General features: G+C 37.6%; 2 protein-coding genes across 4 annotated transcripts in view; one reads left to right on the top strand and one right to left on the bottom strand.

Annotated features, from left to right (window-relative positions):
• VSNL1 (visinin like 1) overlaps window positions 1-1,634 on the top strand; it is a 96,917-nt gene extending 95,283 nt beyond the window's left edge. For both annotated transcript variants that reach the window (XM_036881843.2, XM_036881842.2), the window contains exon 4: window positions 367-1,634. In XM_036881843.2, coding sequence (XP_036737738.1) covers window positions 367-564 — 198 coding nt within the window. In that variant the 3' untranslated portion in view covers window positions 565-1,634. The remainder of the gene's footprint in view (window positions 1-366) is intronic.
• A 6,043-nt stretch (window positions 1,635-7,677) lies between these two features.
• SMC6 (structural maintenance of chromosomes 6) overlaps window positions 7,678-24,711 on the bottom strand; it is a 71,606-nt gene continuing 54,572 nt past the window's right edge. For both annotated transcript variants that reach the window (XM_036881838.2, XM_036881839.2), the window contains 7 exons: window positions 20,977-21,114; window positions 19,878-20,023; window positions 16,608-16,733; window positions 13,648-13,753; window positions 12,315-12,467; window positions 8,987-9,084; window positions 7,678-8,180 (listed from right to left, as the gene is read on the bottom strand). In XM_036881838.2, coding sequence (XP_036737733.2) covers window positions 8,063-8,180; window positions 8,987-9,084; window positions 12,315-12,467; window positions 13,648-13,753; window positions 16,608-16,733; window positions 19,878-20,023; window positions 20,977-21,114 — 885 coding nt within the window. In that variant the 3' untranslated portion in view covers window positions 7,678-8,062. The remainder of the gene's footprint in view (window positions 8,181-8,986; window positions 9,085-12,314; window positions 12,468-13,647; window positions 13,754-16,607; window positions 16,734-19,877; window positions 20,024-20,976; window positions 21,115-24,711) is intronic.

The following is a 24,711-nucleotide window of genomic DNA, read 5'->3' as shown; positions in this document are numbered from 1 at the left end:
AAGTTCCTTAATTCCTCAGTTGGGTCCACATTTCATCTTTTCCTCAATCTCCAAGGGCTAATGCTTGTTGACTATATCACCTGCATCTCAAACTCTCAGTGTTTAAAACTGAACTTTTCTTTCTCCCCCTGAATGTCCTGAATCCATTGCTTTTGATCTGACCACTGAGCTGCTCTTTCTATGCACTTCCTCCAGCTGGAAACCTGGGAGTCACACAATATTCTTCTATATCCAACTGGCCACAAGACTCACACATATTTGATGATATCCCTGTCATTTAAAACCACTTAAAGAGTCCTTTGAAGTAAATGTAAGTTCTTTATCCTATCCAAGGAGAACTTCATGGTCTGTTTCTTGTTTTCCCAGGCCATCTACAAAATGGTGGGCACTGTGATCATGATGAAAATGAACGAGGACGGCCTCACGCCCGAGCAGCGAGTAGATAAGATTTTCAGCAAGATGGATAAGAACAAAGATGACCAAATTACACTGGATGAATTCAAAGAAGCTGCAAAGAGCGACCCTTCCATCGTATTACTTCTGCAGTGCGACATTCAGAAATGAGCTGAGGTCAACGCTATAGACTGCACAAAAGTCTCAATGTTCCATTCAGTCTGCAGCTATTCACACACACACACACACACACACACACACACACACACACACACACAAATATTGCTTGGACTACCTATAAATGGACTGCTTCTTGTGTTTGAAACACTCGTGTGCATGAGAATGTCATTTGCTAATGAATTTTAAAAGCATATATTATAAAACAGACAGACAACCTGCCACAATGTGATATGTGTAATACCATTTCATAAACAATTCCTTCTCCTCCAAAGCCTGGGCAGAAATGTGCTGCAAAGAGTTATATGGTTTCTTGTTCATGTTTTGCTAATGCTTGTGTCTCCTTGATTACATAATGTGAGTAGCACTGAGAGCCCCCATCCCCACCCCATGGTAATGTAACTTAATTACAAGCTGTGTCACCATCCTTCTGTAAAATAACACTGGACAGATACACACAGGAGCCAAGCCCCTCTATGTAGTCCACACACAGGATCTTGTATTACCAGTGAATATAAATATACTACATCTGCATGCCTTTTAGGTTTGCCTTAATTCTTACCTCATTTGCATCCTACCAATCTGGAAAGAGCTGTATTGGAATTTAGTATAAAACTTAAAAATCCTGCTAAATGACACATTAAGTATATCTATATATACATATACACAGAAAGATATTATTTATTGAATGTTAAAGGAAAAAAGATACAAGTGTATTGATTTGTTTGAATTTTCAAAGGCTTCCAAAGAGGTGGCAATAGATGTCCCAAATAAATTTATAACATTTGACCTTTTCCCCTCAATTCTTATTTCATAATTTTAAATCTGAAACAGATGTTCATAACCATCAAGGGTCAGCTAGCAACAACTTACCAAATCTACCTTTAACATACAACTTTGGAATTCAAAGAATTAATAACAAAGAAGAAAAAAGCAACTTCCCAACTCTTCATCCTGGCCCTCGAAAGAGGACAATATGGCATGTAAAGTTTGAATAAGACGTAACATTTGTTCGTGCTAAAAAAAATGTTCAGTATATGAAAATAAATTTTATCTCAGTGTGACTGTGGTGTTAACAAGGCATTGTGTTCCACACAGCTATGTGAGGTCACATTTAGCAGGCTGAGATGTGTCCTTCAAAAGAATGAATGAGGCGCAAACATTGGAGGGTCCATTTCTGTCCTTGCAAATCACAAGTTTTAATGATGGAGCAAAACTCTGACCCTTTTACCGTCAGGAAGGTAGGAGGGAGAGATTCTTTCAAGAACTCGAAGGAAGGTTTGTATTTTCAGAACATGTCTAGGAGTTTCTTTCGACAGTGCTGTTCAAAAGACCTTCAGTGAGGATGTAAACGTATCTGCACCAGCTACGTGGGGCAACTGAGCACTTCGAGTGTGACCAGGATGATTGAGAAGCTTAATTTTTCATTTTGACTAAGCTAAAAATTTGCCACATGCTGCTCATAGCTATAGTATCATACAGTACAGTGTGATATTATTCACTTTTTATTGAATGCTTTATTTTCTAAATACTCTTCCCATCTTCTGCCTAAGACCAGAGACCAGGGCCTAATGATTCCATTCATCCATTCAACAAGAGACTGTGAGCAAGCAAACCTCACTCCACTCAGGACACTGATGGTACCTAAACACTGACAAACCAAACTTCTGCCCCCAGAGAGACCAGTCCCAAGGGCTAATAGAACATTCTGGTGTCTTAACCCATGTACTTGGTGAGCCCAGAGTGAGGGCGGGGAGAGATGGGAGAGGTTCAGTGCCTCCTAATATTCTCTCCTGGGATGAAGGATGGGCGGGGTGGGGTGAGCAGTGGGGAGGCTCCTTGGGGTGGCACTGGGTTAAATCAGGCTCTGAGCAGTGCATTCACAGCAAATCTTCACTGACCACCTGCTGTGCACCTAACCCAGCCCTATGTGGGCAGACAGACAACCAAGCATGCGCGGATGCACACACACACACACACACACACACACACACACACACACACACACACACAAACTGTAAGAACAATGAAGAAAAGCACAGCAAGCTAAGAGGGGCAGAGTGCTGAAATGCAGCTGTGGCTGTACATGATTGGTTAGGTGACATCATCATTTAAGACCTGAATGAAGTGAGCCACGTGGATATTCCAGCACTGATGGAAAACGAACCCTCAAGCAGACTAACTGGTCCTTAAAATCCAGTGTAGAAACTGGGCCAGCAAGTGAGCATCTTGTTTGCTTGTTGTAGTCTTCAGCGCTCTGGTGGTGTAGACCAGGGCAGTGACCTCCTGCGCAGCCCCGCAGCACCTGTCAGAGGAAGTGCACGTATGCCCTCTGACCCAGGTATACTGCCCGAGAAGCCCTCACAGAGGGCCGTGGTGGGACAGGTCCTGGGATGTCTGTGGCAGCTGTCCGTGGTGTGGGAATTGGAGGCAATCTAGTTCATTACTAGAGGGGCAGGGAAGTAAAACGTGCTGGATGCATCCCCTGGTGTCAGTGGGAAGCAACAGACTGATGGCATATACAGCAGCATTTTTAAGATGCTGAAAGGGGGAACAAAAGAACAAAACTTGTTGTGCAGTATAATATATATATAAATGAAAAATGTATTCTCACAAAAGAACAACAAATCATATAAGACAAAAGCAAACCTCACATTATGAGAAACTAGCAGGTGGATAGTAATGGGAGTGGCTCCACAACTCATCCTCAAAACTTAGTGGCTTAAAACAGAAACAATTTTATTGTTTTCCATGGCTTTTGTGGATCAGGAATTTGAGAAGAGCCCACATGGAGGATTCTGGCTTGGGGCTCTCATGCAGCTGCAGTCATGTAGCCCAGCTTGTGCTGAAACGGGGCCCCGGAGCAGCTGGGGCTGGCAAGGCATCTCCCACGTGGTCTTAGGACTCCTCGGTGTGGTTTCTCCGCACAGGCTGCTTTAGGCGTCCTCACTCCGCGGCAGCCTCGGCCCATCAGATTGCTTCCACCACAGCCCAGCGATGCAGCCTGAGTATTCCAGCGCCCCAGGCAGGATTTTCACTTCCCATTGCCTTTCCAGACTTAGTCCGAGAAGTTACAGTGTCATGTCCACTGCGTCTTATGGGTTTTAAGTGAGGTACAAGTCTGCTCAGATTAGGCAGGAGATCAGTCTCTGCAAGTCAAAGTTTAGAAGAACACAGGGATCTACTGTGCCTATGTTTAGAAAATACAACCCGCCACAAGGAATGAAGAATGGACATGAGGAAAGCACCACCACAGGGCCCAATGATGAAAGCGACCCACAAACGGAAGGGCGGGTTTACCGTAACCGGCTGCCACTGAGCTCCAGTAAACACACACCGTCAGCCCGGGGTCCTCACGGACTCCACACCCCAACCACCCAGGCAGTTCCTGGAACAGGACCAACTACAGACTTCTAATCATTCAAGCAGGCTTGGGTTCTATTAGTTCTAGCTTACATTCCGCTGCTAATTTAATTACCATATTAATTAGCTGTTTATCTCCTGCTGCTGTTCTCAAAGGCAAGTACCGTCAAATGTCTTTTATTTAGCTTCAACTTCTGCATTCAAAGTCCTAAATTTCCATATTTCCTTTCTTTTTTCTTGAAGAACTCTAAACTATTTTAAAAAGGAAATCATATTGCCTTAAGGCTTCATTTTTCTTGTAATCTTGCATTTAGGATCAGTCTCTGGGTAAATAATATGAACTATTTTCTTAAAGAGGCAGATGATTTTTCCTCCACCAGTTGGAAATCATGTCACGGAGTAAAACACACTTAAACATAAGTCTTCAGAGCCTTATTGCAAAGGATGTGCAAGGATTGAGAGGAGCTGACAGTCAACTAGAGCTTCTAAATAAAATGACACTGTCTCCTGAGGTATTTCCTTGTAGGCAATTAAGTTTCCCAACTATTTAGGGCACACAATTTGGATCTCTAGAACCTAAGTCACGTTAAGAGTTTTCCATTTGTACACTAACCAGTGTAAAGCTACCCAGTCACCTCTGTGCCTCAACATCTTCCCCATCTTTATGAATGGCACCATCATTCATCCAGTTTTTTTAGGCCCCAGGCAAATCATCCTTGATTCATGTCACAACTCCACAGTATTCCCACCAGCAAGTCCCACTGCCTACAGACTGCAAGTTTGAACGCTTCTCTCTCCACTACTTTAGTCCAAGTCACTGTGGCCTCTAACCTGGACCTCTGCCAAAGTCTCCAAATTGCTTGCTCCTTCCAGGTTTGCCAAACTCTAACCCCCATCTGCTCACACATCAGCCAAGGATTCTTTGAAAATGGTCTCTAGTCCAGATCTGAAACCTTGCTTAGGACCGTGAATGACCTTGCTTTTTTCTGTCCACCTCTGAATCTCATCCCTGTGCCATCCCCTTTGCGCATGAAGCTCTAGCGACACTGGCCTTCCGATGCCTGGACAGGAAGTTCATTCTTCCCCAATGGGCTTTGGACTCATTTCCTCTGCCTGGAACTGCTGCCCTTTATCTTCCTATATAGCTCATTCTCTCCTTGTTCCAGGCCTCTGCTTAAACATCGCCTTCTGAAGTCCTTCCTTAGTGCTCCATCTGAAATACCACAGCATCCCACTCTCCTCACCCTGCTTTATCAACACTCATAGAAATTATCATGGTCTGAAATTGAACACAGTGCAATGTCTCCCTAACTGTCCTTACGTTCCATGAGGATAGATTTAGTGTTACCATAGTATTTCCAGTGCTTAGAATAGTTGCTAGCACATGGCAGGAACTTAATCATTTTTGAATGAATTAATCTCTACATCCTTAAACTAGAGAAAAATTAAGCAACAAAAACCCTCCTGAGGTTGCTGATGAGTTGAATATTTTCAGGCCACTTTACTTTCTTTCTATGGATTCTACCCAGATGCCCAAGCCAAAATGTAACAGGTTAGGTATCAATATTACATACACTTTAAAAATAAAATGTCATTTGACTCAAAGATGCAGCTAATTTATATCCACATTATAACTTTCCCACTCTTTAAAGAACAAAAAATAGTCCCATTTAATAATATTTTTATATATCTTCAAGTCCATGGTCATTTAATTCAAGTCATGAAATATCAGTGACTGCTTCAACTTTTTAAACTGTAAGTTTCAGACCAGTTTTCCTGAAAATCTGAGTTGGTCAAAGTATAGGTATCTGTATAGGTGTCACGAATCTAACCATAAAATCCCTCAGGACGTAATAATTTACACTAATTGGTGCCACATCTAATTTGTAGTCGGGACAACTTCTAATCAAGATAGTCCGAGCACTTGGATTTCATGGGAGCGGACACCTCTGGTGGAGCTCCTCAGTCCCAGCCAACAGTTTCTTACTGAGAAGGGCAGCATTTTGGTCTCCCCACATGTTGAAGACATGCAAAAAAAATCATGAGGAATGGATGGAAGAAGTAAAACCTGGAAAATATTTAAGAAGCAGGAAGTCTTTAGTGTGGATTATGTTTGAGTAACTGTATTATTTATGCACACCTTTGTTTCCTAACCTCATCACAAATGTCTATATTCATGTTCACCCCAAAGTCTTGAGCAGGTAGGATTTAAGAGGCCGAGGGAGCGCTTCTCCCTTGGTCTCAGGCTCCATCCCTCAGTCAGTCGGAGCTGCACTGATGATAAAATGGGGGTGGAGGACTTTCAGCTCTATGATATATTCAAATCACTCAGCACATATAAAGTTTTACTTTTGCAAGTCAGACATATTTTAAAAGAACAGTATTTTCCTTTTATACTAATTAATGTACCTATTAATTAGAACAAGTAGAAATATTAATTATTAATATTAATTGAAGACATTTTCACTGTATAGGAAGTAATGACCAATCTTCCACTCAACCAGAAATCTTGGGCACCTGAGGATTCTATTTCCCATTCTGTCTTAGAGACCATCACATTCAAAAAATACCACAGAGATTCAGACACTGACATTACTAAGCTAAGTTTATGCATTTGGTACTTTTTCTTTTATTTGAAACAGCACATGCATGTTAAAATAGTTTTGGTACAAATTAGTTATACATGTAACTTTAAAAAGTCAGACTTCGGTTAGTGGGGAACGTGTAAAACATTCAGCATATATTTCTTCTTTCTGTAAATTCTCAGACTAGAAAAGCACAAGTTTTCGACTTCTCATTTGCCAAATGATCTCAAAGTAAGACCAAATTAGACTCCCTTTCTCCACCAATATAAAAAACGAAATCCAGTTTTTCTCAGTATGTTTTTAAAATATTACATTTTTTTCTTAAACTACTTCCTTTTCAATTTCATAAACATGGATTGCCAGCAGTATAGGCAATGCTTCTTGTTGGATATCTATGTCTTTTAAAAAGGTTGTCACTAATCCTAGTAGCAAACACAGAGAATACAGACAGGAATCCTATTCCTGCTTTCTTTGAAAAAAAAAAAAAGCATAAATTCTATTTCTAACAATATATTTTATTCTAAGAAGCACACTTTTTTAACAAAGCTAAAATCAGGGTGTGCCTTATAAGTGACGTCAGCTCGCCACCCACAGGTTGGCCTCTGGCTGCTGGCTGCCTCCTGCTCCATGTGGAACCACCCTGCATCCCGATTCTCCCAGCCTTCTTGTCACCAGGTCTACACAGTCCCTCTGGCCTGTGTCCTCTTTCAGCTGAGCCAGAGCTTGAGAGCCCCTGGACTGCAAACACACGGATTTTAAACCAGGCAAGCACAGTGCAGGTCAGCATGTAGAGCTGGGCCATAATCCAGCTCTGACGTAGGTTAGCTGGGGGCACGATGGGTAGAAGGACCGAGAGAAAAGCATGTGTCAGAGTTGGCAGAGATTTAGTGGTCCACAGAAGTGTCTTATAAATAGCATCTGAAATTTGCTGGAATACAATTACACCTCAAATCTGTAACTGTATAGGTAGAGTTAAAAGAGACTTATGCAGGGACTGACCCAAGCTTTTATAGTCTCACGTAGGTCCCTCATAAGAAATAAGGAAAATGTACAATAAATCCACCATACACTGGTCCCTGTTCCAGAGACCACCTCACCTGTGTGCCCCCACCCTCTGCAATGAGAATGTAATATTCTTGAAAAGCAAAGCTAAATGTAATCAGGTGCTCAAGTTTTTATTTTAACTCTTACAAAATACTACAGAAATGAATCCAAACAAATACGTACATGTACATATGTACAATATTTCACTTCTGAAAAAGAATCAATGAAAGTAGATGGTTAAAACAAACAAACAAACAAAAAGATTTTAAACCACTACTATGAAACTGATTTTCTCAAAGTAAAATAACAGTAATTTGAAATTGCTGGTTGTAGCTGGTTTTCTAGGCTTATTTACATATTTTATTATAGTCAGATATATAAAGAAGTTTCTTTTATTTCAGAGTATCTTCAGTGTCATTTTATGTCATCAAATAAAAATACTGCTGAACCACTTTCCCTTTACAACCCCTTCAGCACGAGGGACCTGGCAGCCTGTCAGCTCAGCGTCGGTCTTCCTCCTCCTCCTGCGTCAGTGTGGGCTGGAAAGGCAGTGTAGTTTGGCCTCTTTCGGGATCAGACATTCGAAGAATTCTGATCAGTTTACTTGATGGAAGTGAGCTAAAAGAAGCAAAATTAATCACCCATATTTCCAAGTAAAAATATTCTAATACTTCATGAAAGTATAAACCTGACTGGCTGTTATCTGCTGATGGGGATATGAATATCTGGAGCCTAGGAGACATAAAATCTGTAGTAAAAACATAATTTGTTTTCATTTTTCATTTCACAGCATTCATTCCTGCTAAATGCCATGGTTTTCAGTTGGGAGGAAAAAGGAAGTGAGGAATTTACAGATCAACTATTTCAACTCTTGTTCTTTTTTTCTAGCCAGGAAGGAGTTATGTGAATATTGCCAATCACAAATTTAAATCCCCATATGATTGAATGAATCAAATGACCACTTTGGAGACAAGAGTATCAACTCTAAGCGATACAATGCCTGACACCTTTTAGTTACCCAACAGATGCTGACTGACAGCAAAGTAGACCTATTTAGAAAGACTGGTACTTGTAGATCACCAGGAAAAGTCGAGAGTAGGTAAATTATGAATTGTTTCTTTAGTCTAAATAGAATTACAAAATTCACCTTATATTAGTTTCTCATGATAACCACAAAGGAGCACATTGAAAACAGAAATAGTACCAAGTCAATAATCATATTCAAATCAACCTGCTTCCATTATGGAAGGGAGATAATGCAGACAAAAATTTAAATATCTAAAAAGGAAAATTTATCTTAAATCTTCTGATAAAGGAGCTAAGTTTTCTTTTCATTGGCCATTTATGCATTCGCACTTTGAAAATTAAGATTATGAGAGATTTCATCTCCCTTTTATATACTTGATATATACATTCATAGTTACCTCATGCTTTGAGGGGTAAGCAAGATAAATTGTCTGAAACGCTGGGAATCTGCCATCTTGAGTATCATGTCCATTGCAATTCTCCGGTTAACCATATCCTGATGAATAAAGTTGTAAGTTAAGACCGCTGTCGTGTCAATCATGTTCCCGTAAAAGCAGCAGTAGGCTGGCTGCCACACACCCTCAGCTTTCTATCCAGGGATCACCTATTACCTTATCCATGATGCAAAGCAATTCATACAGGGAAGGTAACATCCAAAACTTTGGGGCAAAATAACTGAATATATGTATCTTCCAGGTAATTTTTATAGTCAAACTATTTGTAAGTATAGCTCCCTCCCTCAAATATAGTTAGCAATTAGAATAACCAGAAAATATTTAAAAGACAACTATTACAGAATGAATCTAATTTGTACAGTAATAGTTAATCACACAGAGAATAATATCAAAAGTGACTAGCTGCAAACTTATGAAGTCTCTCAAATTTTCCTCAATGATTAAGGTATTTTAAAAATCCTGCCTCTGTCCTAACACCTTCTACAATTTTTACAATGTGAAGCAACTTGAATTTACAGACCAATTTCTTGATTCAATCTCTAAATTAAGTTAAAAAACATATCAGTGTATAGGAAAATAATGCTTAGCTCTAACAGGTTTTGACTAAACAAAATTAAACCACGTGCTTACATTTTCTAAGTTAAATAATGGGAAAAAAGTCAAACTACATATTTTTAAAGGTCTCTCTGAAACTAGTGGCAATACTAAGCACAGCACGACGTTTTAGCACACAGGCTTTGGAGGCGGACAAGGTACCCGCATCCTAGCTGTGCTGCTTAGTGGCTTGTATTATATAAATTCAACCATCAAGCATATCTGTAATATAACCATAATCTAAAGTTAACAAAAATCATCAAAGCTTATACAAATGGACTCATGTCTTTGCAAAACACTGTGCTGGGGAGGCCTATAACTTAATAACAAAGCTGCCAATGTTTCTTTGGATTGGTTCTCGGAACTTGGGTACATTTTTCTGAGGAATTTCAAAGGGGCAAATTGCCACTCTGATTAAGAACCTGAGTTTCTGAAAAAGAAAGTTGTTGTAGAGAATTAAATGTGACAAGTAAGATGGGTGATAAGGCTGCATAATGGCATTTGGGACAAAAATATTACATGGAAAGAAAAATCACCTTCTTTGATTTTTCTGAGTTATAGCTGTGAAGCCAATTCTCAGATTTCTAACTGATCTTCAGCAATGGTAACATACAGGGGAAAAAATGGCACTGAACGATTACACAGCACTCATAAATATAAATAAATTCTGATTCATGAATAAACATTTGCTAAATGCTTACTGTGGGCTAGGCATTAGGAGGTATAAAGATGATTAAGATATAGTCACTAACTTCAAAAAGGTTGTAATCGGTAGTAGATTCAGACATGAAAACAGGTGATTGCAGCAAAATGAAAAAAAGTATGTAATAGTAAGATGTATATAATAAAAAATATTATATAATAATATATTTTACAATATAAAATATAAAAATAATATAATCATATGAGCTGACGTAAGGTGATCCCAGACTCTGTGAAGGTCCTAATCTTGCCTGGATGGATGGTGGTCATGAAGGGTACATAAAGGCGGCATGTGAACCAAGTCTTGAAAGATGAATAGGAGTGTGACACACAGCAAAGGGGGGCACACCAGGCAGAGGCAGAGTTTGTAAAGTCATAAATGGCTTAGTATAGCTGAAAAGTAGGCAGATGCTATATCATGAAGGGCCTCAAAGCTGCCATACAGAAGAACTTTATCCCAAATAGGATAATTAAGTACGGAAGAGTCTACTGAAGAGTTGTAAACAAGTGAGGGGCCACAATCAGATTTATTTTACAAAAATAAACCTGGCAAAGCAGTGAAGGAGCGACTGAGAAAGGAGCAGGACTAAAATCTGGCGAGTCTGGACAGCAGGTGATTACAATAGCAAGGGGTAAGGGATAACAGGAAGGAGAACAGGCAGAGGCGAGGGAGATATTTTGAAAGAGGAACAGTCAGGGGTCAAACAATGAGAGAGTAAAAAGGAAGGACAGATCATAGTTACATCAAAGGTCTTGCAGTTACATGAGCAAGTTGGTAATGGCAATTCGCCAGCCAGCCAGGTAGGGAAATCAGGAAATAGAAGAGGCTTTGAGTGGAAGACAAAGTCAGTGTCAGACATGCTGAGTCTGAGACGGGGTCGTTTACTAGCTGATGTCTAATAAGGAGTTAGACATATGGGTCTAGAGTGCAAGAGAGGTTGTCACAATGACATACTTACATTTTGTCTCCAAATGTAGGCAGTGGTTTTGGGGACTATGCGCATATACATGTGGGGATAGGTAGGGTATGGTATCCAGAAAAACCGACAACAGTATAAAACAAAGACCTTAAACACTTAAGGGCAGCAGAAATAGGCGAGGCAGTTTGGCAGACTGAGAACAAGGAACACGGTGAACTAGAACAGAGGTCTGCGGAAGCTGGCAGGAAGGCACACCTTAGAGATGGAGGATACGCCTATGACGCCAAAAACCTCAAAGAATTGAAGACTAAAAGTTCATTATGATCTTTGCTAGATAAGTTTGGCTGGAGCATTGAAGTCTAACCCCAGACTGCAGTGGGTTTAGGGAATGAGGCATGCAGGGGCCAGGAGGATGGTTAATAGCTGGGCTGTGGGGACTCCCTTCGTGTCGAAGCACAGTCAGTACATGACATACAAGGCCTCCCTGGTGCTTCACCACAGCCCTGAGGCAGGACAGACCAGTGACCTTGTTGCATGCATGAAGAAACTGAGGACCTGGAGGAGAAATACTCTGCCTGACGTCACCTGGGTAGCTAGCGGCAGAGGCAGCTCTCAATCCTTTTTGAAACTTCAAAGTCAGATGTGCCTGTTCCTCCTGTTCTATCTACTACTCTTCTGAAAAGTGTGGCTGTGAAGGAAGGGTGAGAACCAGAACCAGCCGTGGAGTGAGTCAAAGTGAGGGTGTGGACTGGTTATAATTTTGTGTTGAAACAGGACATGGGAGGAGGCTGGTGGGGAGTCTGCTGGTGGTCTCGGTGGAGAGCAGGGATGTCCGTGACGGGTGAGAAGAGGATGCCACCCTGGACAGGTCTCTCCGGGTGCTGCCCTGAGCCGGGGAGAGAACTACAACTCCCTGGTCCTTCTCCCACTGACTGCAGCCTGCAGGGTCAGGGTAAGGTCTTTTCCATTATAGGCAAAACTAAACAAAGAACTGCTTACTTTCAAGGTACTCATTTCCAGAAACTAAAAGTAGAGAATTTAAAATTTAACAGTACCATGTACACATCAAACTCATCCAGGCATCTGAAAGGAGATTCTGCAATGGACCAGAGAGAAAGGATGAAGCAAACCGTAGAAAAGGAACGTTCCCCTCCAGATAAGGCTCTCATGTCACTGAAAGCAGCTCTGTTTCCCTCTCCAGGCTGAACCTTGAAAGAGTTAACAAAAAACAAAGTATAGAAAAAGCCAGATTAAACTATAGAATAAAGGTTGGCTAACATTAGAAAGAATGGGTTTATAGTAAAATAAATAAATGAAATCATTGAGTGACATGGAAATAACATCTATTAACAACATTAAATCTTCGGATCCATGAACACAGGGTATCTTTCCATTTATTTGTGTCTTCCTTAATTTCTTTCATTAATGTCTTATAATAGTTTTCAGTGTATGGTTTTTTTACCTCCTTGGTTAAATTTATTCCTAAGTTTTTTTGGTTTTTTTTTTTGATGCTATTGTGAATGGGATTGTTTTATTTATTTCTTTTTTCAAACATTTCTAAGTGCCAAGATAATCTTTCGTTACTTGAATTACAGTGACATCTAGTGGGTAAGCTGCTTTAAAAGTATTTACTGAAGGTCAAAGGACAACAGGGCCGGCTTAAAGGAGCTCACGCTGGCCAAAGACTAACAGCAGCAATGAACTAAAACATGTAAAATCTTCTTAAATAATTTATCTACTACATTAAGGGGTCTTGGAAACAATAAAAAAGCAATTAGGTGAAATTAATTATAAACTCTTTCAAACAATTTCCTGAGAAGACAGCATAAAATAACATTAGAAGGAATTCTATTTCATTCTGACAGAATTCCAGACATACACATATGCCCATAAGGTGGAAAAATTGCACCAACCAATTTTATATCATAAAGTTTTATCATATGTATTTTAGCAGACACATAGCTTCACATATTTCTAACCCACTACTTGAAAAGTTATGTAGTTCTCAAGTGAGCATTATTTTTTAACCTTTCAAGGGTTATAAAAAATCCTGAGTTTAAACATATATTGAAATTCATCATCTGTGAGTCTGACTCCTCTAGTAAAATCTAACTGAAAAAGCAACATTAACCTAAAGAGTAAAAAGCCAAACCAATCCAACCAACCAAACAAAAAAGCAAGAACTAGGTAGCAGGATGAAATCTTTAGCTCCAAAACTGCATTTTGTTCAATCTAATAAATGAAGCCCTAGAGAAATTGTAGAGACCTAAATTCTACCCCTGGTCAAATTTTTTCCATAGACAATGGGTTAAAGCTTATCAATGTATCATCAAAAGAAATGTAGCACCTAATTCTAATGATTAACATGCAAAGGGTTAAGATACTTACTGATATACTAAGAGTCTCATTCTTGTGGTCAAAATTCATTTTTCCACAATAGGTTCGCTGAGATAGTAAGTTGTCAAAGTACAATTTGCATCGTAAAGTCAAACACCTTGAAATAAAGAAATTGGCACATTAAAAAGAACATAAAGATATATAGCTATACATTCAGCAGGATCTTTAAACCAGCATGTAATACCAGACAGAAATATCCCAAAAGGTTAACACTGGTTGCCAATTTAAAGGTGGCATTTTAGAATGTTTCTCCATGTCTTTACATTTCATTCCTCTCCCCATTTTTATCACTTCATTTTCTTTTATGACAAACATACATCTATAAAATAAAGATGTCATCCCACATTTTATACCCTATTGTATTACAGACAGCCCATACGAACATACCAATGAGTCAAGCAATTTACATAATCTTGTCCTTGAGAGGGTTAATCTCTACTAGTGTTAAAATAATGGATAAATGGCTTGTTCATATCCCCATCTCCTCTCAACTTCATAGTAACACAAAGGGTAAGAGCAACCACTTAATTAAGTACACACTGGCACAATGCAAATTCACCATTCCTTCTCTAACTCTCAGATGGCATTCTACTCTCAGGAAGACCTTTACCTTTTTCCTCAATTATTTGTTTATGTACCCACCTTTCTATTTATCAGGATGAAGTTACAGATTCTTAATTTATTTTTTGGGTTATGATCCATTACTGGCCTTATTTATTTTGGTCCTCAAATTGTCCAGAGTTCAGCAATGGAAGCTCCTTCAAGCTGCCTTCTTTGTCTTTCTGTCATGACTCTAGTCTTTTTGAGCAGTTCCTTACTCTCTGGTATAGCAAATGGCTCATCTGTATCTTCCCTGCCCAGCTCTGGAATCAGCCTTTCTCAAGGAGCCATGATTCCTTCTGGTGGGGAATGGTATTTAAAAAATAATATCTGGGTGATAGGTGACTGGCTATTTTTCTTAACATCTTTACTTCTTAATGAGCCTATAGCTCGTTTCTTCAGTCACTGTCATTATTTTATTCTTTTCCCTCCTAAACTATATCAAATTTCCATAATAGAAAATGACAGTCTAAGTTTTCTTTTGTGATAGTGGTTTTGTGCATAACCACTGTTAGTTACTTTCCAGAATTTTCTGTTAACTTTACTGATATGCATTCTTCAATTGCTCCCATTCAGAGGATGTCTAAGAGAGACTGTCCTCATAAAATGGCAAGGTTTTCCAGTATAAAAAGATAAGCAATTTTAAAAATTGGATCATTCTTAGATTGCTAAGGATTGGGGATGCTAAGGATTCTTAGGATGCTAAGATTGGAGAAAGAATATCAAACATGTCAATGGGGAAGAAACATTATCAGGGTAATAAGCTATTAAGACCAATACTTTTATAGAAAACATTTTAAATACAAATTTTCTGGATAACAATGTAAAAACAAATCCTATTGCTTCCGGGAATATGTATTAATAGGCAGTGGATTTACTCTTCTGCATGAAACAACTTAAAAACTGGACAAAATATGTGAAACAAGAGTTTTCAGAGTGAACATCTACCAGCACAGGCAGTTCCGGTCCAAATGATCTCTGGAAGATGGGAAACAGATGAACTGAGCCCTGCCGATGCCCCCAAGATACTACTTATGGGAAGAGTAAAGGAGAGAAGTGACCCAAGCAGCGTCTGGAGGTCTTCCTGCTTGAGGAGACAGAGTTAGGAGTGTGGGGAGGCCAAGGCACCTCCGGTTCACAAAGCAGGGCCAAGAGGAGAGAGCGCAGCAGAGAGAACTAACTGCAGAGGACCCACTGAGGGTGCCAGGGGACAGGCTCAAGCTGAGCGCTGTCAGTGCTCGGTGAGGTCACTGCCTGAGGCTGCGGGAAAACACCTGAAAGAAGCCAAGGCAACCCCCAAAGGTACCCTGAGCCTGGAAATGTTCACATTCCCACCGGCAGGACTGGAAAACCCTGTCACTCACAAGACATCAGGGGGCACTCGGAAGAGCACCACTTCACAGGAGCAAAGGGCCCTGACGAAAGGCTGCTCGGGCCCCACTGAACAAGACTTAAAAGCAGCCTCAAGAGAATAAAAATAAATCCTATATAACAGAAGTCCTAATAACATGTTTATAAAACTGAAACACATTTTAAAAACTAACCTTAAGGAATATAGTCAGCATGCAAAGCCTGTCACTCTTTATGTCTTTATCTGAATTTCCCCACATGTACTAGAGCTAGATAGATTGTTTCTTTTCTGTAGTCTTAAGATTATAGAGCCTGAGGTATAAAGACAGGTAGAAAGTAGGGTACCGAGGGAATGCCATTGGGGAAAAGTGAGGTTAAGTGGAAAGACTAGGGCTGCCTTGGATCCAAGTATATAAAGGGCCATCCTTACCTACAAACTGTCTTCTGGTTTATTTCTACTGCTTGTGATTTTTGTTGCAATCAGTCTATCCGTATAGTCTGCATCTTTCTAGGTACCATAAGAACACCCTGTTTCCCTGTCCTGTGTTAATTAATTAATTCAATCAATATATATCAAGCTTCCACATAGTGCAGGCATATTAGTAGGTGCTACTGGAGCCATAGCAGTAACAAACAGAGATTCTGCATCCATGGAGCTACACCATTCTGTCAGATCATGGTAAATCAACTGAGATTCTGCCTCAATAGGTCCTATTAGAAGCTTATATCCCTTAAGAACATGCAATGTCCAAGAGTGAAACAGGTGTTTCAGAACCAGTGAGCTTCCATTCAAAGGACCTATGGGAACAGAGACTCAACAGCCACCTGATTCATCTAGGACAGGAAATCTATCTAACGGAGTAGGAAAGTTGGATAAGCTTGCTATGTTAAGGTCCAGAATTGAATCATATAAATTATAATTTAATTTTATTATTTGTGAGGGATAATGTAAAAACAAACACAAAAATGAATAATGTGTTAGTATTTTTAAATACACTTACCTTCTAAATTGTTGATATGTTTTGTATCGATGGGTCATTATTTCTTCCAGCAATTTAATAAACCTCCTTAAAGTCTTTACTTTATTATCCAGATCAAGATAGGTTTCTCTTGCTTCTTGGTACTGCCTGTTTTATAAACAAAATATTAAGTAAATAAATACCATTCAAAGTAACATAAAAAGTAAAATCTCAAACCTATTTAGTGGGGAAGAACAGGGAGTGCTGAGGGGTCCAGCACTAGCAGATCTCCCGCCTCCAGACAAGACACACGCCTGGAGTAAGAATGTGCTGTCCTGGCGGGAAGCGCTGTTAGCCGGGCTGGCTGGAGGCCAAGTCCAAGTCCTGGAGAAAGCAGATCTTAGAGAATGCCAGCAAATACTCACCTTTTAAAAGCGCAGGGATCACACTGGAAAGCAAGAAATGTTTCCCTCAGTGACAGATGCCAGTGCAGAAACAGAAGAATACAGAGTGAGCACAAGGATCCCCCTACCACAGCCAGAGAAAAATCACAGAGGCAGAGAAGTCACGGCTACTCAGAGAAGCAAGGGAGAGGAGGTTCCTGACCAAGTATGAAAGGCAAGTCTGGCCGAGCCTTCCACTGCTACCTGATGCATCCTCCTTCTAATGCTCAGTCCAGGAAAATCTAACTAATTAAAAAAGGAATAACAAAAAAGGAAAAAGCACAGCATTCACATGAGATATTTATGCAAAAGAAGGGTTGAGAAAAAGCAGCTCAAAGAAAAAACCTCAAAGAAAATTTATTAGAATAATATTGTCACAAAACAGACAAGAACTATAATTGAACACCATGAATTAAAACAACAGGAGACAAGTGCTATCAGGAAAGAAAATTTTGAAAAAGTAATCAAAGAACTGAAAGAAGACATAAACCAAAGAACTCAAAGAATTGATGGGTAAAAATACAGAAGGTGATAACGAGACAAAAGCAAATGAAGCGAGAACTCACAGAACCCAAGGTAAGGGAGGTGGGTGAGTTAGAAAAAAAAAGAACAAAGATATGAAGACAAAATGAGAAGATCATGCACAGGTACAAACACAGAAAGCACTGAAAGATACAGAGATCAGAAATGAGAAAAGCAAACAAAATAAGGAAAAAAAACATTTAAATAAAATGTTAGACATAATAACTAGAAAAGAAAAAGGATATACAACATATGTATAACTGAACACCTCAAAGAAAACTAAATAACAGAAGTATCTAAAAGTAAAATACAGGACAATTTTTAAGAAATAAGACAAATACACAGATTAAAAGAGCACAGTGTATACTAAAGAAAGACTCAAAGACTTTGATATTATGGATAAGCTATAGGACTTAAAAGACAGGTATCATATAAACAGATACTCAGGAGAAAAAAAGGTTTTGTATTAGGTTAAACTCTTCTTCACATTCAAAAGCTACAGACAAATAGTTTTCAATAGGCAAAAACACACAAAACATCACTCACATAGTCACTCTTCATTAAGAAGCAATTATAGGACAAACAACTTTTCAAGTAGATACATTTCTCACATCAAAAATATCACAGAAAAAGGAAAAAGTTCATAAAAAATTCACAGAAAAGGAAATAAATGGTCCTTAAGACATGAAAAGATAGTCAACTATACTCAATGTAAGTGAAATGCAAGTGAAGATTACACTGAGGCTATTTTTTTTTTTAGGAAATCTATCCACCAGCAAAAAGAATCTATGATTATCACACCTTGTTTGGGCTGTGGGGAAATAAGCACTCCAATACACTGCTGATGGGGCTGCAAAAAAGTGCAATCTCTACAAAGGGCAATCTTCCAAAATGGGAATTTGTTTAAAAAACACTGAATATATATATATATATATATAATGACACATGGACAAAATTGTTTATTATGTACCACCCTTTATAATATCAAAAGATTAAATTAAAACTCAAATTATCCATCAGTACAAGATAGTTAAGTATTATAAAATAATGAAAAAACAATGAGAAGATGCCTATGTACTAACACAGAAAAAAAATCTCTAAAATATATCATTAAATCAAAGGAATTCATAAAAAAGTTTACTTAGTGTGCTACTTTTTTATCCACAAGGATGAAAAATTACATATATTTAAGTTACCCTGCATTTGCATATAGAAACACTGAAAGCATAGTTAATAAACTAGTAAGATAAAAGGGAATAAAAGTGATGGTGATGAGAATACAGAAGACATACTGTGTGCCCATATTTTGGAAACATGTGAGGTACTAGCTATCTTCAAGAAAATCTTCTCTTACTATTTTGCTTCTTCCCATTGTTTTCCAATTAAAAAAAAATAGCATTGAGATCACTCCTGTTCCCAACCTTTCTTGATATGAAAAGCTCTTCATAAAGTAATGGCTATAATTTGCTACTGTAATTTAATGAGTACCCTACAGCTGTACACAGTTTCTAATTTTTCAGCATTATAAATAATGCTGCAACAAACACATCTGAATACAAATTGTTTTTCTCATTTTGGATTATGTTGTACAAGCAAAATTACTTGGCTAAACTGTAATTTTTGAAGGTGCTTGATATTAACTGTCCTAATGCCTTTCAGAAAGACTTTAATAATAATACCCGACATATTATGTACCATATATATTCTGTTCTTCATAGATCAGCTCATCAACAGAACAACTTTAATAATAATGACACCTAATATATTATGTACCCTACATATTCTGTTCATCATGGATTATATCTCATCAAATCTTCACAACCCTATCTGCACTATAATTATGAACAGTTTATAGCTGAGAAAGTTAAGATTCACCAAGATCAGGTCATTTGGTCAAATAAGTAGGTGGTAGAATTGCAATTCAAAAAGAAGTACTCTTTCTTCAGAATCTGTGCTCTAACTACACTAGAGTTACCATTTTTACGAGTAAAATGAAAGTATCCATTTCACTGAAATCTCACTGACATTAAGTGTATATTTTCCAGCTTGATATATGTGAAAATAGCTCCTGATCATTTTGATTTGTGTTTCTCTACTTGTAAAACTGAACATTCTCACGTCTATGGTAATCTTATAGGTATAGAAGAGGCATTTATGTTAAAATGTCAATCCATGATGAATTTTGAAATAATTAATAAGAAACTTTATAATCAATAACACACAGATGAAAGACCAGCTTAGCTGTAACTATGCCACAGCAACATTTTAGCCAAATAAAAATATAAACTTTTTTTATATCTTGGTAATATATATAGATAGTGAAGTAGAAAAGCTACCAACCACTTACCTCATTATTTCCTCTCGATCTCCATGACTAGCATGTTCTGCCTGTATCTTTTGTCTCAATCTATTAATCTCTTTGTCTAGAATTGATGCAGATTTTTGTACTTCTATCCGCTCTGGGCAGATTTGTCTGGCTTGTGACATTTTCTCCTAAGATAAGAATATTTAATCTTTAAATATTTTTCATATAAAATTCACTGTACTACTTGTGCCAAAATATGCAAAGTAAAATTCTAAACTTGTGTTTAAGAAATGTATTTTAATTACATTTAGTATCAATGTAATTTCTCGAAGCTTTATATTAAGAAAATCTTTAAGAGAAAATTGCATAACTGTGCCCAACTTCAGTTTTGTAAGATCTCCATAACTTCCTACTGAAACAAATTTCAAATAGCAGTTATAAAAAGTTTGGCACCAAGGGCACTGAGCTCAGGAAGCTTTCTGTGTGTTTTAGGATGGACTCTTAACACCAGATAGTGTTGAAAACATAAAGAAAATATTAAAAAACACAAAGCACTTGTACACATAGCACTTATATTCACAACATTCCATATAGTAAGTCTTAAACAGGTAAGGAGATTGATTACAGTGTTTAAATCATTTTCCCAAGAAAAGCTGGAATCCATCTCTTCTAGTTATACTAATGCTGCCTTTAAGTTATTCTCCTCTAAAAAAGGGCTGTTGCTTACAGCTGTCAACAGGAGTGTCTAGTAAGTACCTGAATTCCAGCTAAGACCATACCCAAGCTACTCAGAGGACAGGGTGCTTTTTTTCTGACAAAGCTTTTTTCCACTTGCCAAGCTGGGTGTTGTTTAAGGAGCTCTGTTAGCTAAGATGGGAGTGCCATTTTCCAGATTACTCAAGAGGCAAGATACTGCACCTTTGCACTCCTGCCTAAAGTCCTCTTCATTTGGTCTATTTAGGTCCCCACACTTTTAGCGTCCCTAAGCCTACTCTTCACGTTGATTTATCACAACAGCTGTTACTCTGTGCGGATATTCATCAATTTGCCTATGCTTAGAAACATGACATTATGGAACACATATTTTAATAATCATGACTAATGTTGTACACACAACACAAAAGAAAAAATGCCAGATAACCTCTAGTTCCTTTTCTTTCATATCCAGTTCGCGTTTCTTTTTATTTAAAGTATCCAAGTGTTCTTTCTGTTTTTCTTCATAATGCTGCTTTCCTCGTTTTTGGTTATCCACTTCAGAATCAGCAACGTTTAATTCATCCTGTTTGAATAAAGCCAAAATAACTTCCGAAGATTGCTTTAAAAAAAATTACCAACACAGGAATAAAACTAAGTGACAACTCAACAAGCAGATTGGATTATGCTGCTTGAAGAAGTTAAGTGTAAAGAGTTCACATCTACATGTCTGAATAGGTGGGAGGAGTTTCCCAAAATTAAGAAGTCACATTATTATTTTCAATTTCTTAAATGAAGTCTCTCTCTGTCTCTCTCTCTCTGTCTCTCTCTCTCTCTCTCGGTATATATATATATATATATATATATATATGGTGTTTCCAACTTTACTTTGGTAAACAAAGTAGCTTTGTTGGAAGCCCCATTAGCCTGAGCATCTTAAAACTGCAGGTGTTGGATATTTACAGAGGTCACCTGACAGAGGAAAAGTGATTTCAAAAAAAGGTGAATTGGGGTAGAGGAGGAAAGGATGCAAAAAAATTTAATACTGATTTATTTAGTCATCATTTCTGTAAGTATAACTTCACAATTTGACCACAAAATGTAACTTTGAATAATCTACCACAATGTCACTTTAAACATAAACAGGAATAGACATGGAGAAGGTAAAGATGCATATTATAATACAGATCAACCACTGGTGAAAAATAAGTTGTACCTAAAAAACTAGTAGAGGAGATTAAGAACTGGGAACATTAAAACTACTTGGCTAATTCCCTTAAGGAGGAAACAGAAAAAACTGGAACAAGAACAATTAAAACACAAATAGCAGCTAATCACTACTTTTCAGATTAAATACTGCTTTTTATTTAAGATCAAGTACATGGCAAGGATGTTTAGTCCCATTATTTCTATTCAACATTCTACTGTAGGTCCTAGCTAGTTCAAATAAAATTTAAGAAGGAAATAAAAAGCATAAAGATTTAAAAGGAAGAGAAAACTGTTATTTGAAAAAGAGAAGATTGTGTACAAAGAAATTCCAAAGGAAAAACTTTTAAATTAGTAAACAAGTTTAGAAAGGTCAGTGAATACAAGGCCAAAATAAAAAAATCTGGAATATTTCTACATACTAGGAATAATTGGAGAATGAATTAAAAACTATCAGTTACTATAGCATCAAAAACATCAAACATATATACAGAACACATAAAAAACTCTGAAAATTCAACAATAAAAACATGTAACACAAGTGAAAAGGGGCAAAGATTTAAATAGACATTTCTCCAAGGAACATAACAAATGACCAGTAAAAACATGAATATTTGCTCAATAGGATCAGACATGAGGAAAATGCAAATCGAAACCACAGTGAGGTATCATTTCACACTCAAAGGATGTTTAAAATAGGAAAGGCATACAATACAAGTGCTGGCTGGCAAGAATGTGGAGAAATCAGGATACTCAAACATTGTGGGTGAGAATGCAAAATGATGCAGTCAACCTGGAAAATAGTTTAAAGGTCCTTAAAATAGAGCATAAGCATGTAGCCCAGCAGTTCCACCCCTAGGTATCTATACATGAAAAATGAAAACACATTATCTACCTAAAGACTTGTACACAAATATGAATAGCAGCAGTACCTAAATGGCCATCAACTGTTGGGATAAAATGTGGTATACCCATATAATGGCATATCACCAGGCAATAAAAAGGAGTCAACTGCTGGTACATGCTAGGACATGGATGAACCTTGAAATTATTATGCTCAAGCGAAAGAAGCCAGTCTCAAAAGACCTCATGTTATATGATTCCATTTACATGAAATGTTCAGAATAAGTAAATCTAGAGACAGAAGTAGCAGTTGCCCGGAATACAAGTGGTTGGTTGTTCAGGATTTGTATTAAAATTTGTATGTTTTGTTATATTTACATAGAAATATTTCTTTTTTTTTGGTAGGGAGGCTACTATGAATGGCACTGCAGTTTTAATTTCAGCAATCATGTGCTCATTGCTATTGTATAAAAATTCAGCTGGTTTTTGCACGTTTATCTTGTGTTTTGTCATCTTGCTGAACTCATTCATTAGTTCTAGGAATTTTCTTGTAGACTCCTCAGGGTTTTATAAGTAGACTGTCATGTTATTTGCATGACATTCCTCCTTTACAATCTGAGTATCTGTCATCTTCTTTTCTTGCTATACTGCACTGGCTAGAACTTCCAATACTATATTGAGTAGAAGTGGTGCGAACAAACATTTCTGCCTTCCTCCTGTTAACTATAGGTTGCGTGTTGGTGCTCTTTAATGTGCTGAAGTTCTTTATTTCTACCATTTTTTAAAAATCATGAATAGGTATTGAATATTACCAAATACTTTTTCTGCACTGACTGATTATAAGATTTTTCTTTTTCAGCCTGTTAATGGATATCGTGGTGTATAGAAGCACTTGGAAATAAGGTGTTCTGTGCTGTTGTGGGTAGAGTCCTATAAATATCAACTAGATCCTATAAGTTGATGGTGCTGTTGAGTTTTCAGAATACTTACTGATTTCTGTCCTTTCATCATCAACTGTTGAGGGAGTTCTACCATATTTTGCAGTTCCTATGTTTGGTGCAGCTCTGATGTTTGATGCATGCATTAAGATTATGTATTCTTGGTGGACTGATCCTTCAGTCCTTCTCTATCTCTGGTAATAGTCTTTATTTTGAAACATTCTTTATCTGATTTTTAACGTAGGTGCTCCTGCTTTCATTTGATTATTATTTGCAAGACATAAAATTTTCATCCTTTTAAAAAACTTTTCAACCTGCATATACGGTTATGTTTTAATTGACCTTACTGTAGATAACATATAGTTTGCTCCTGTTTTTTGTCTACTCTGCCAGTATCTGTCTTTCAATAGGTTTATTTAGACCATTTACACTTAATATATTTATTCATATTTTACTTATGGCTTAAATCTGTCATTTCATTTTTTTGTTTATCCACCTTCTTTTTCCTGCCTCATGTGGGTTACTTACATTTTTTAGGATTCCATTTTCATCTCTCTATACTACTTCTTAGTGTATCAATCTGTATAGCCTTTTTAGTAGTTGCTCCTGGTATTATTTTTATGTCACAGATATTCAACAACATAGTCTACTGGTCATTATTTTACTAGTTTGGTAAGTATATAAATCTTACCTCCCTTTCACCCTTTACCCTTCCTCATTTTTAATATAGTTGTCTTAAATATTTTCTCTATGTATTTTAGAATTACCTCAGACATTATCCTAATTTTTGCTTGCTTCATAAATACTTAACTCAAGAAAGGCCTATTGCATTTACCTATATATCAGTTTATTTTGTTTTTCTTCCTATGCTCCAAAGTTTCTTCTATTATTATTTTCTATTAGAAGAACTTCTTTTAGGCATTATTTTAGAGCAAGTCTTCTTAACAACAAACTCTCTGATACTAGAGTTTCCCTTCATCTGAAAATGTTTTGATTTTCCCTCTATGGCCGTAAGATACTTTTGTCGGACATAGGATCACAGGTTAACTGGTCTATTTCAGTACTTGAAAAGTGAACTACTTCCATGTGTTCTCTATGGTTTTTAATGAGAAATCCGCTATCACTCAAATAGATGTTTTCCATATATGTAAAGTTCTCTTGCTGCTTTTAAGACTTTGTCTTTAGCTTTCAGAAGT

This window comes from Manis pentadactyla, chromosome 2 (genome assembly GCF_030020395.1).
Source record: "Manis pentadactyla isolate mManPen7 chromosome 2, mManPen7.hap1, whole genome shotgun sequence".
Lineage (NCBI taxonomy): Eukaryota > Metazoa > Chordata > Mammalia > Pholidota > Manidae > Manis > Manis pentadactyla.
The sequence above is the reverse complement of the archived record's forward strand: the minus strand, read 5'-3'. Positions and strand labels throughout refer to the sequence as shown.